Source organism: Erigeron canadensis, chromosome 1, assembly GCF_010389155.1.
Source record: "Erigeron canadensis isolate Cc75 chromosome 1, C_canadensis_v1, whole genome shotgun sequence".
Classification (NCBI taxonomy): domain Eukaryota; kingdom Viridiplantae; phylum Streptophyta; class Magnoliopsida; order Asterales; family Asteraceae; genus Erigeron; species Erigeron canadensis.
The window spans coordinates 33,170,808-33,184,979 of NC_057761.1; the positions used below are offsets into that span (position 1 = coordinate 33,170,808).

A 14,172-nucleotide genomic window follows, 5' to 3' on the forward strand; every position below is an offset into this window, starting at 1 on the left:
ATAGAAATGTTAGCTGTACCTGCAAAGACCAAGGTTACATGTAATATGGTTCAGCATATTTGGTGCTGTCCTCAATTATATCAATCCAAAGCAGGTTTAAGGCATTCGTCGTAGGACATCTCACAGCTAATGATCTATGTGTCAAAGGAATGTAAAACAAGGTATTGCTCAATAAACCTATGTTTAACAGACTACAGATTAATTCTTACCAATTAATTCTAGCACACACACAGTACCCACAAATAGCATTAGCTCCTGCAGTTGTGCATTACATGCTGTTACTGATATAACTGAAAAGTTTATGTTATTGGCATACACATGAGAATTGTATATTATTGGCTCATTCTCACATAAAAGCTCGAGTATAAACAGCCACCCATAATCTAGCAACGAGGGTATACAAAATTGTCATCTTAATCTTGCTTGGGGGGCTCAGTAGTTTGATGATTAGATGGCTGCAGCGATTGTTGGGCAAGGATTTTCTTTGTTCTTTCCAAAACACCAAAGAATATCGAACCTCCGATTCCTATCCACAGCACACGTGGCCCAATACCCTATACAATTCAACAGGTGCCATCTTTTCAACAAAATGTCTTATATAAAGTTTGATTACTTAAATTGAATCATAAACATTTGACCCAAATCCAAAGACCATTTTTTGTATTGATGACAATAGACGAATAACTCTAATGAATAAATTGTATATAATGATGATGAAGTGTGCAAAACTACCTACTATTAGTATAAAAAATGGAAGTATGTAATTGTAGAGAACCATTGCAGTTTTCAAAGGACAGTGGGGGGATTGCCTAAATGTGCTGCTTAGGGCATACAATGTTTATGTAGTAGTTTCTTAGTAACGAGTCAAACAGGTACATTTTTTGTAAAAATGGCTTCAAAGAAAAAAGGTAAACTGGTTGAGGGTCTTGGTTGAGGGTCTAAACTGTAATTTTGCTGCATAAAACTATGATTAGTTTTTTAAAAAAATGTATTGATATTGAAATAATAAAGGATCTGGTAATTTTGGACAGGAAGTGTTTAGGGTAATCAGATAAAAATCATTCAAACAGAAAAAATTTTTACCTGTAACCCAACAAATTTACTAGTTTTATTTTTGATGGGATAAAGATCACAGACCTTAAGAAGGGCAGGAGGTCCTTCCTCTCTCAAGATTGTCTGCACACAATCAACTATTCCTTTGTACTGGTTTGCTGATCCCTGAATCATCAACCTAGTTTTTATGACATCAAGTGGAGTCGTTATAGCTCCGGTAAGTGCACCTGTAAAGGTATGTAAATATAACTTTCGTGATAAGTATCATACAGAGTTCCGTCGTAGAATTGCTTATTTCCTGATGTATGCATTAGTCATTAGTATTACCACCACTAAATTTCTTTATTTAGTCATATTATTGGAGACTATTTGAAAGATTTAACATACATCATGAAAATTTTGAGGAACTATGAAGCAGCCTGTTAAATAGATTTATGTTCCATGTACAATGGAAGTGCCACTTTTCTAATAGGATCATATTCTAAACGCAAGTATCAGAATTCTGATGTGATAAAACATGAAACTTTGGATAAGCATGGAAAATAACTGGAAAAGCATAAATACCAGCAAAGGCACCAATTGCTGCATTTTCAGGATCGTAGAGGTCTCTACGTGCCTGGCAGAAATTTGAAACCAGTTAAACAATTGCATTTAAACCAGAATAATGTTGGGATTATTATGATGTGAACACACAATTTGATAACTATGTATTTATGCATTTAAAATATAAGGGTCACTTACAGCCCACTTGTAGCCAATCCGAAGTTGCTCATATATACAGAACTGGATAGCGTCAAAAGGCAAATCTCGCAAGAGAAATGATCCATATCCCTAAAGTTATTGCATGTAAAATTTTAGAATTCGATTATGTATCACTTTCAAATACCATTAACTAAATACATGCAATACACATATAAAATGCATACTTTCCTTCCAATGCAAACTTTCCTTCTTGGATTGTTCCATAAAATATAGCATCTTCATTTTTAGCAAGATTCAAGTTAACCTTACCTATTTGCACTTAATGAATTACTTGTAACTGGAGGGGTTGATTTGGGTCTGAAAGAACTTATTATTTGTCCTCATTCAACAGTACTTTAGGCATTTGACAAATAGTCAAAACATTATAACCAAAAGTGAAGTCAAAGTTTTCAATTTTCAAGGAATAGGCAAATGTATGATGCTAGAATTTACGGAAAGTACAGCAAAACGTTAGTCGTTGTAGAGATGTTTAGAGAGGTGCATACCGCATATAGACCTTTAAAACCCTCCTTGGCAACAATAAGCCGGACTGCATCAGGAGCTGAGGCAAATTGACGAGTCTGCATTCTTTGCTTTACAACCTATATGTCAAATTAAAATGAAAAGCTGAAACAGCAAAGTAGACCCTGGCAAAGCAGTATAAGAGAGAGGGATATATTCAACAACATTAAAGCTAGCAGTTTCAGCCCATTATATAGAAACGGGTTAATTTAGGTTGTACTCTATTATTAACAGGTCAAATATAGATAATAACGTGTCAGATTAATTAGAAGGGTCAAAAATAACATGCTGTATTGAAATGCTTACAACGTCCTTAAACGTTCTGTATTACCAAAATTAAATAATTAATCACGTAAAAAGCTCTCAAAAATGGACAAAAAATGTAAGTGGCCGGCCAAGCCTAACCCAACCCTGCCCATTATAACCCAAACCCACTTTTACATTATCCAACCTGCATACTGCAACCCCAAAAAAAATAAAAAAATTCTATGTACCTCTGTTGGAACGCGTACAAGAGATGCAGCAATTCCTCCAATTGCACCTGATGTCTACATAACATTGCACAAACCTTTATAGTAGACATACAAAGGCATCACAGTTCACAAAACTAAAAAGAAAATGCTATTAACAAGAAGGCTTATTTTCCGCTTCCATCTGGGATGCATCTTTACAGGATACATATGTGTCACACTTGTCCCTATCTCCGAATTCTAAATCTTTACATTTTATCCCACCGCATCTATTACATTTCACAAAATGTAGATGGAATAAGCCTTACCAGATACGCAACAGAACTAAGATTGTCAGGAAGCATCTTTAACAGTTTTTTTTTTGCAGGTTCATAAACGCCAACGAACAAGGCAGAAGCCCTATATTCAAATTAGAAAATCCAATATGGTAAGAATACAAGTAAATAGACAAAATGATATACACATAAACACATATCATAGGTTTTAAGCAAACTAGTAAGCAACACTGAACTGGAAAAAGGTGGAAACACATCAAAATTAAATATCCTTACGGTAAAACACCAACAAGATTTCCAGCCAATCCTGAATATAGCCCCTGGAGAACAATTTTTCCGCCACCCCGGGCTGCCTACAGTGATAACATAACGTTGATCAGAATAACCCTTTACGTTATTATTTATTTATCTCAGATATAGACAAATCCGTAGATATTGACGCTACAACAAACAATTATTAAGTCATGTACAACAAACTCGGACATTGAACCTACCTGAAGTCTCGTCTTAATCGTATCAATTGGATATAAAGCTGTTTCCACGACAACTCCAGCTGTACCTCCCGCTATAAAACCGTCTGCACTAATCATGAGAATAATGAGAACTGCTTTTTTTTTTCTATGCATATGCCTATATAGTTGCTAACTTAGGTGCATCAATAGTCTTTTTTTTTCTTTTGGTAAGACGTCTCGTGGTTTAAACTGAATATGCAGAGATCACCAACAGTTCTAACTAAATGGTAATAGACAATATAAAGATAGATTTAACTAAATAGTTATATAAAAAAAAAATCGAGACATGCCAATTAAGGTTCGTAAGAAATCAAACGGCTTTTCTTCCCCTATGCTGACTGATGCAAAAGATTTTTTCGGTATCAACTTCAATGTTTGTGATTTCCCACTTGATACATCTGCAAAACCACACACCTGCTCAAACAAGAACCATGATATAAATGGCACTAACCAAGACAAAACTGAAACAGCAAAAAATTACATCAGGAATATGCTAGAATTGGAGACCTGAACTATTTTAAAAATAATCAAAATTCATAATCAAACTATATAACATGACAATAAGATTATTCTTTCAAGTACACTTATTTATATTCATTCAATACCTACATCATATACTACTAAGAGAAATTACTTGAGTAACCAATATATACTATTTTAACCAAGTTTTTTGGGTTTTTCACAAAATCGCAATGAGAGGCTTGAGACTTACAATAATGATAATAATAATAATCTCTTTTTAGCAATTCAAAACATGCATATTTATTGTGTAACAATACTTAAATTTCACACACACACAAAAAAAAAAAAAAATGTATTATCATTATATGCCACCAATATTGGGTAAAGTAATATTAATATTATAATATTAGTAAAACGTAGAAAGTTACCTGATGAAGAAGAAGTTGAGTTATTAGAGTGAATGGCTAAAGTAAGAGGACCCATTTGATTATTTTAATTATATTCCAATGTAGTGAAGCCCGCCTGCAGATTAAATTAAAAATTTAAAGATTCATTCAGTAAACAGAATGTATGAGAAAATCAATGAGGTACGTAGATGGATGGGTTGGTGAAGTGACGATACATACAGGGTGGGGTGGGTAGGTGCTGCCCCAGCAGCTATGGAGGATAGATAGAGATAAATACGGTGTTATGTTGCTACAAGAGCAACCATGGTGACAATGGTCTATTTTGATTGGGTAAGGATATAGTCTAGGATTTGGGTTGGGCTTCAAAGTTTGGTTATGGACTATGAAAATGTTTGTTAAACAGCTTATCATTTAATAAGTCCGGGGATGCTTGGTTCAGCAAAGGGAATGCCAAGGAATATAATGAGCATTTTTTAGTATTCTTTTAATTATTAATGTTGCTTGGTTATAAATGTAAATCAATTAAATACTAGTTAATCTAAAAAATATTTATAAAATGCTAACATCTCATATTATAAAAAAAAAAAAAAAAAAAAAAAAACTGTTCCTCTAAAAAAAATTAAAAGGAATTTAATTTAAAAATGTTCACATTTATGTTAAGACATTACATTATAGTAATTACATTTATCTATGACTATAATAACTAAACTATAATGTATTCCATATATCGATCTTATATGACACGTAGTTGGTTTTAATCATGATTAAAGTATGTGTTTTATGCTCTATATTTTATTAGATAGTTTAAAATATTGTCATAAGTCATTTTTGGAAGTTACATAAAAATATGAATTCGGAAGTGAGTGTGGAAGTTATATAAAAATGAGGTTAATTTGGAGGTCATTCATTACCTAGCTTTATTACCCTCAATTTAGTGAGGAATGGAGTATTATATGGTAATGGGTAATGATTACTTAGTGAATAACAAACCAAGAACCATTAATGATAATTATTTCCATTACCCACCCCATAATACCCTCAACCAAGCACCCTCTAAGTGTTTAAAACGAGTTAGTATACTCAAAAGTCAAAACCAGTTCCAAACTGAAACTGGGTTTGTTCAACGCAATCAAAAACCGATTTTGACCGAAAAGCCTAAGATAACAAATAGAATATGATAAAGGGAGTTTATTGATTAATTTGTTATGAATTACAACTTATCAAGGCCCCAATTTATACAAGAAATCTAAGAGCTAATTATAAAAACAAAATCATAGTTGAAAACCGTCTTGATCTTTTGAGTGTTGCCTAAGTCGAGATCTTCTAATTTTGGATATGACAATTTGAGCTGATCCAAAATTCTCTTCTTTCTAATACTCCCCTCAAGTTGAATAGTGGGATCACCAATATTCAAGTTGGATTAGTTTTGAGTTTTCATTTGAACTACCGCCTTCTTCAGACATGGTAGTTTTTGATTTTAGTTTGATTTGATCTACCGCCTTCATCAGACATAGTAGATTTTGGTTTGGACTACCGCCTTTTTCAGACATGGTAGATTTCGGTTTGGAGCTACCGCCTTCAGACATGGTAGTCTTACAGTTTATTTAGTGAGATACCGCCTTCGGACATGGTAGATTTGGTTTGAGATACCGTCTTCAACAGACATGGTATCTTTTGGTTTGAGATGTTGTACCGTCTTCACTTCTTTATACACCTATATCTCCCCCGAAAAATACAGGTATATTTCTTAAAACTCCAATACCCATTCGAATCTGTATTGGTTGCATATGCTGATCCATTTAAAAATAATGGGCTTTTTGTGTTTTTATTATTAAGCCCATAACAATACTTTTCCATTTTTGGCCCACTTTGAAATCGGTCAACAACCCTTTTCCATGTTGAAATTGATCAGTATATTGGTAGTCGATATAGAGATATAGATATAGTTGTGAGCGATTTGTTAAATTAGGCGGCCATAGGGTTTCAAATTATCTTTTCCTTTCTTTCGGTTGAATCAAATTTCAGGTTAAAGATTTATATATGCTTCAACTCATTCGTGCATAATATATATCTGTATGTGTGTATATATATATATATATATATATTCTAAGTGTCGTGTTGATAAAGCAGGACAGGAGACAGCCTTTCATATATTGGTGATCGATAATGGAAATGTTTAAGGTAATACGGCCTCCGCATTATCACCCACTCATTACGTATATTATTGACTAATATTAATATTTTTGTTTTTATTGAATTTGGGTGGTATTTGAACATAATCAGCGTCAACAAGGCTACACATTATATTACGATGAGGAACACGAATATCCCTGTTTCCATTAACTTTAATCAACTATTATTCATATGTATGTATATATATATATATCTGGTGGCAGGAAGTTATAATACCTTTTCTCAAGAATGAGCTTGTAAAAGGTGCCAAAAGCTTAAAAGAACGTGCTGTTTCTCTTCAATTAATCAAGGAAGTTTTTGTAACTGTTTGTCATAAGGTAGATTCAAATCTGTACTTTCTTTTTAAAAATTAAACTTAACATCACCATCATAATCTAATTGTGAAGCTCAAAATTATGTTACAGGTCTTTAAGGAGATCAATCGATCAACTGAAAGTATAGAAGATTTTCGCATGAAAGATGTACTATCCAAATACTATGCCAAACAACACCCGAAAAAGCTGTTTAGATCTTCTCAGACACGACAACGTGTAGCAGACGTTCTTGTTGGTGTTGTCCATGCTTCAGGATATGATTATGATGATGATGACTATGTTGGTCCTTTTGATTCAAGTTTAGCTGATTTTGAAGATGGATTCGACCTGATTGAAGTAAAGAAGGTACATGCCCTTTAACAAAATCTTGGTTTTTCACACTTTCCTTCTCGTTTTTATTTATTTATCTTTTTATATAAAGGGAGAATTGCATATAACCCCAAAATTACAATCTAAATTACAAATTTCCCCAATTTAAAACCTAATTAACAAAATACTCAATCTTATATTTGACTATGGATAGACACTTATACCCTCTACTAATTGGGCGCCAAAATAATGCCTCCATTTATTCTTCTAGTTAATTGGGTTCTATCTACAATTAATTAAGTTTTCCAATTCTCTCATATTGCTTTTGATCACAACAACTGTATATCGGTGATGTAAGTTTTTTCCCCCTCTTCTTCTTTAATAATAAATTGTCATGCTTATCTTATGTCTTCGATCATGATGTTTTAGTTATGAGTTTTAAAGTGGCCAAATAAGAGGAATGATTTTAATGTTATAATGACGGTGGCTTTTTTAGTTATTAGAGGGCTAAATGGATGTTCCTGTAAACATTTAGTTTTAGAAGTCATAGATTCTCATAAGTGTTATTGTTAGTTGTTTTTGGTGGATTTTTGGAACATTTGGTTTTAAACATTATGGATTTTGATTTGTCATATTATTGAGTTACTTATGGATTTTGATATGCTCTGTAATTGTTAAGTCATTATATCGATGTTCATTGGAATTCATGTGAATTTGGTGGGCTTAAGTTCTAGTTTTAACTGCTGCAATATATGGTACACTTATGCTCGTGGTTTTTCTTTTTTTGTTGCTGATCAATTTGAAATCTCGCTATGCATATGTGGAATATAGGTAGCAGATGCTTAAATTGAAGTTTATAAAAGAAAAGGGTACAATGGTCATAAATTATTTTTATATGATGAAATAGATATAAATGGGGTAAATTTGTGTGTTTAAAGAAATTAATGGGTATTTTTGTTATTTAAGTTTTAAGTTAAGGAAAATTATAATTTTGATTGTAATTTTGGGGATATATGCAATTCTCCCTTATATAAATATATTTGAGATTTTGCGTGATTTGTATGCTTGCATATTTTGTTGAAAAATTCTTTGATTTTTGATGGTAACCTAAAAAGGACTCTAAAACTTATAGAATATTAAGGTATGATTGTATGATGTTAAATTTTTTGTAAAATACTTTAAAACTTAATATATACTTGAAGGGACCCGCGCAATACGGCGGCAGTGTGGTTATTAATGTAAAAACAACTGATGTAAAAGGGATTGGACTAGTTATATTAAGGTTTGAGTGATGATATTGTAAAATTATTTCATAAAGGGTATTATAGATATATTAGTGAGAGATATTTAAATTAATGAATAAAGAAGAGGGGTAGTTTGGGGTTAATTAAGTTCTTTTTTGATAAATTTTGAAGGATGATATGCTTTATAATGTAGAATATATATATATATATATATATATTTGTTTATATGGATATGGATATAGATTAGAGGTGGATATAGATATGGATCAAAGGTATGTGATTAATTGTATAATGTTTTGAGATAATTGTTGTCAAAGATTGAAGAGTTGGAAAACAAACGGTTTTTGTGTTTGAAAAAAGAATTGTACATCGCCCCTCACTCATAAACAACAAACATCACCCTAGATTGTTGACAACACAACTGGTAGAACTGTTATGAGGATACAATATTTTTTTTAATTATTTAATTCTTATGCATCATTTAAGTGTTCTTTTTTCTAGGTTTCTGGTGGTACCATGGATGAATCCTTTTTTTGTAGAAGGTATCACGTTTAAACTACAAGTTGATGATTTTAAGAAGCTGGATGTGGTGGTGGATCCAGAGATCCTGCTCTTAAACATCAAGCCTGTTCATAAATCCAAAAAAAGGGACTTGAGGTAGATATAGTTTTAATCAGTTTGTCTTGCTTATTATAATTTTTTCATGGGATTTTGACACTTTATCATTTTTATTAACAGAGCTAGCTTGAATGATATACTGGATAATTGTCATCCCAACATTGTTTTGTCATGTCAAGTTATTGATGAGGGTGCAAAAAAGGTGGTTAACATCGGTTCTTTCATGTCAATGAAACTCATTTATTATATTTAACTTTTGTATCTTTTTTAATCATCAGGAATTGGCAGAGCGATGTATTTATTTTGCTGATCTAGTACCCAAAGATGATCTAGATCGTGTTGCAGCTGCAACTTTTGCTTTAAGGAAATCGGGCAACCATATAGATCAACCAAAAATAGTAATCCCCTTCTACTTTCAAATAAAACTATATGTTTATTGATATTCTTAGTATTTGCATGTTTTGTTTAACTTATCTAAAGTATATAATGTACTTTTAGTACTTGGAAAAGCGTGTAGGGACTTGCAAGCGTTTTGAGCATAAGAAATTTAAAAATGAAATGTTTGGCATACTTAGTGGATGTCCTAAAGGCAAGGCGACCACTATTGTTCTTTGTGAAGAAGACAAGGTTCTTTCCATAAACTATTCTTAAAAAAGATCAGTATACTGGTATTTGATCTAGAGTATTCATTACATTTCCAAAAAGAACTGTTTTATACCAAATTAATGTGGAATCAATAATTCAATATTGATTATGTAATCTTGATTTTATAATAGCTTGTTGAAGAAGCAAAGGAGTATTTTCTTGATATGATCCCGGGAGTGAGGGTTGAAATGAAGGAAAACGCATTAGTTGCTGGTGGTTCTGCATTATATGTACGTTATGTACTTATTAGAAAGTGATCGCACACACGCTATGTTTATGGTTTAATGATTCTATTATTATTATTATTATTGTTATTATTGCAGGACAAAATAATCAAGTATGTATGCAGTGAGGCAAACCGTGAAGAAGACGCAGATTCAAAACTAAATATGGAAACATTTGCCGAAGCAATTCGGGTAGGTTTTTTCAGATTTTTTAAGTTGAGTTTATTTTTCCAGGACTTGAGAGATTAATACGTTTGGTTTTTTGTTGTGGTCCTAAATATTGTTCATTGTGAATGGAACCAATTTAATATGATGCTGGTATGTTGAACAGGCTCTTTCAGTCAAATACACAAGTCAGGAAAATGCAGTTGCTCTTGGTATGTCTTATGCACTGCTACTTGTCTAATTTTTATTCATTTAGTTATAACCAATTAGATGCCTCAACTTATATAGAACTTGCTAATGCAAAAGTATGCATTAATGTTATATTGTTATATACCAAAAATGCCTCAACTTATATAGAACTTGCTAATGCAAAAATATGCATTAATGTTATATATCAAAAATCATTATAAATAGAATATTCAATATATTTTGTAAAGAATTAGAATTTAAAATTTCGTAACTTATCAAAAGGTAATTTAATTTTTAATGCGGGTCTTAACTGATCAAAATTGTGCAAGTGTATTTTTAATAAATGCCGTTAAAAAAAGTGTATTTTTAATGCATAAGTAGCCTACTTAATCATTGTTATAATACAATGTTTTAACCATGTCTTGTTTTAGCCAATTTTATTGTGCGTATTGGTATCTTACTTGCTTGTGAGAGAACACACCCAAAATTGATCCAATTTTTAGGATAAGTGGCCGGCTACATTTAGCTTCAACTGAGGTTTTGTGAATGTTTTCACGTGTTGCTTATGTTGTGATACGTTGTAAACAGGTGAGGGTGACACTTTGTGGGAGCCATCATCTGTAAAGGTAATACTTGTTGTATATGTGTTTTTTCTTTGCTAATGTTGGGGATTGGTCTTACTTGGTGATCATTACTACAGAGTTCTGCCATTTATCTTGTTGTTCATGCTGCCTGCCGTCGCTTATCATCTCTCAAATAGGTATAACACAACTTTTGGTATTTTGACTTTGTCAGTTTATTTTCAAACTTTAATAATATGCATTGATGGTATATCATTTGTACGAGCTTGGAATACCCATGAAAATAAGATGTAATACGATTTGGTTAAAAGATCTAATTGAAAAAGAAAGAAGTCGAATTCAATGTGTAAGGGAATACATAAATCTTACATTGCTTCAAAAAATCTGTTTTCTACCTGAACGTGTTATCCAACTCGTCTATTATCACCACCTTTAAGTTTTGGTACCAACTGTTTGAATTGTAGATGATGGAGCGACAAGTTCATAACGGAAGACAAAACGAGAAAGAGGAAAAGATACTGAGCTGGTTTGAAGATACTACCATGGTACCACGACAATGTTTATGTGTAACTAGTATTTATCATGTTGACTTTGACTAATTACCTACTGAATCACTTCCTTGTGAAGCACAATTGGTTACATACTACTCCCAAAGCCCTTTATTATGTAGTCACTCGCTCATGCTAAAACTTTTTTCCACATGCCCCCTACACATCAAAATCCTGGACCCGCCTTTGGAAACAAGACACCTTCAAACAATGCCAACTATAACCACCACTCGGTTGTAACCAACTATCGAAGATAATAAATAGAATTATACTTACCCAACAAACGTTTGAATGATAAAGGATACTAGCTCATCGGAAATAGCAACAACTGGTCCACATAATTAATCCATAAGGTGTTATGCACGTAAATTGTCTCGCCCACAAGACGTGCCACGAGGAAAACCCTTGATATGATTTATTACAATAGTTGGAAATGGAATGAGGGGATGATGATCCATAAGCATATATGATAGTGGGGAATCCTTGTAAGCATGACTAGTCTTATTATTTTTAAGAATAACATTATTATTATTAAAAGGAGCAATAACATAAAAGAAAAAAAAAACTAACTGTCATGGTAAAATGGTCATCATAAATCATCTCCTTACCATACAATTAAATTATTTCTAACATATTAACAATATATGATTAGTTAATCTTCTTTTAAAATATATAAATTCAATAAAAAAAAAATCAAAAAATTTATCACTTTTAACATACAGTATATTCTTGCTTAAGCTTGTAAGATAATACTAACGCTAGTTTAGTATCAATTACTAATCATCTATAGTACCATTAAATCCCTTGGATCTGTCCATTCTTACTTAGAAGTCGATACATTACACACTTCAACCACTTTCGAGTAAATGATATGTTAAATTTCAAAAGAGCGATATAGTTTCCAATTTGTAGCTAACTTTTTTTTGAAAAACAGAAGAACCGACAACACCCTTTGAGATTGGTGCGCCCACCTTGTATTCGAATCTTGAGAATATGTTAAAAGGTTTGCTCTCTTTTGTCTTAAATGAGTATAACATTACAAATGTCTCATTTCTATATGTATTTGACAAGATTGAACCAATGACCCCCATAATAAAACCCCTTTGACAACTGGACCAAGCCCAATGGCTAACTTTTTTAATTTTCTTTTTTGCTAATTTACAATTTGAGAAATAAAAAGAAAATCAAAAATAAGTAAATAACTCAATCAGCTCATAATATATGTCCAATAACCGAAACAACAAAAGCCCAAAAGCCCAAATAAAAATCCAACAAGTAAAGAGCCCTAATGTCAAAAACCTAACTATAAAAGGAACCCCCAACCCCATTTCCACAAACCCTAGCTCACACTAACTGCGTGTTTTCTCTGTGTGTGTGTAACCGGCGGCGATCAAAAATGGTGAAGTTTCTCAAACCAAACAAAGCAGTGGTGGTTCTCAACGGCCGTTTCGCCGGCCGTAAAGCCGTGATTGTGAAACAGTTCGATGACGGGACTCGCGACCGCCCGTACGGACACTGTTTGGTAGCCGGGATCTCAAAGTACCCTAAGAAAGTGATCCGAAAAGACTCAGCGAAAAAGACGGCGAAGAAGTCGCGCGTGAAGGCATTCATCAAGCTGGTGAACTACAACCACATAATGCCGACAAGGTACACTCTGGATGTTGATTTGAAAGATGTGGTGAATGTGGAGGCGCTTCAGTCACGTGATAAGAAGGTGAGCGCGTGTAAGGAGACAAAGGCGCGTTTCGAAGAGAGGTTTAAGACTGGAAAGAACCGTTGGTTTTTCTCGAAGCTTCGTTTCTAGATGATGAGGTTTTCGTCTGTTATTTTATTTTATGTTTTATGCTTATTTTCATATGTATTTGAAAGAGATTATTATGCAGAATTGCTTATGCTTATTATGGATATTAATTTTGCTAGTTTTGTTAAACTTGTTTGATTATTAAATATTATCCGTTGAGCTAGTATTATTAAAAGTGGTTATTTTGTTAATTATGTTAGAATTTGGATTAGGCTTGTTGAATTATTTAGAAAAATTAGGGTTGATATTTTTGTTGCATACTTTAGGTAAATAATCTGTAGTTATATTTTGTTGATGATATAAATACTTGCTAATATGTATGCGGAAAAGGGGAATATCGTATGAACGTAATGCTACATGTACTTAAAATACACTACATCCATTGTTTAGTGTTAACATTGCTTGTAGTTTTGTATTAATCTTGTTTTGTTCTATTTCATTGAGTTGTAATGAATGTTACTTCGTAGATGGGTATTACTTATTAGTATGTCGTTGTATGAATTTGTCTGTGTTTGACGGTTGTCACTGGTTTGGGGATATGCATTATGTTGAAATGGAAATCCAAACTTTTTACACATTTGTCAAATGAATTACAACATTTGTGATATTTTTCAGATATTGATTATTGGTGCTTTAGCTGTTGAACTTGATTAGAATATATTGAGTCGGTGGGCATATAGTGTGAATCGTCGTAGAAAGTTGGTGTAAGTATAGCTTTGAAAATCGCGAGCCTAGGTTTTGGAGGCACGATAAATTTTTATAATGTTTTTTTGGAAATTATTTTTTATGTTCAGAGGCTTCACTAGTTGTGAAGCTGGTGTTGTTTCATAAGACGTCTTTGGGGATATTTAGTCCCTGCTAAACCCTTACAGGTCTTTTAACATACAATGTCACACTAA

The 14,172-nt window shown here is 32.7% G+C and overlaps 2 protein-coding genes and 1 long non-coding RNA gene across 3 annotated transcripts; 2 read left to right on the forward strand and 1 right to left on the reverse strand.

The window, feature by feature from the left end:
* Window positions 1–150: 150 nt before the first annotated feature.
* Window positions 151–4,765, reverse strand: LOC122601467 (S-adenosylmethionine carrier 1, chloroplastic/mitochondrial). Its single transcript, XM_043774228.1, has 12 exons — window positions 4,662–4,765; window positions 4,464–4,557; window positions 3,864–3,971; window positions 3,556–3,638; window positions 3,338–3,414; window positions 3,095–3,185; window positions 2,811–2,864; window positions 2,301–2,396; window positions 1,795–1,884; window positions 1,618–1,669; window positions 1,138–1,280; window positions 151–554 (listed from the first exon to the last, which is right to left on the reverse strand). Exons 2-12 carry the CDS (start codon window positions 4,516–4,518, stop codon window positions 414–416), a joined length of 990 nt encoding a protein of 329 aa, XP_043630163.1. The 5' UTR covers window positions 4,519–4,557; window positions 4,662–4,765; the 3' UTR covers window positions 151–413.
* Window positions 4,766–9,497: 4,732 nt separating this feature from the next.
* Window positions 9,498–10,353, forward strand: LOC122598595. The gene is made up of 3 exons (XR_006323662.1): window positions 9,498–9,518; window positions 10,089–10,181; window positions 10,321–10,353. It is a non-coding gene; the product is annotated as an uncharacterized LOC122598595 (long non-coding RNA).
* A 2,445-nt stretch (window positions 10,354–12,798) lies between these two features.
* On the forward strand, window positions 12,799–13,402 carry LOC122610737 (60S ribosomal protein L27-3-like). The gene has a single exon (XM_043783702.1). It carries the CDS (start codon window positions 12,869–12,871, stop codon window positions 13,274–13,276), a length of 408 nt encoding a protein of 135 aa, XP_043639637.1. The 5' UTR covers window positions 12,799–12,868; the 3' UTR covers window positions 13,277–13,402.
* Window positions 13,403–14,172: the final 770 nt, after the last annotated feature.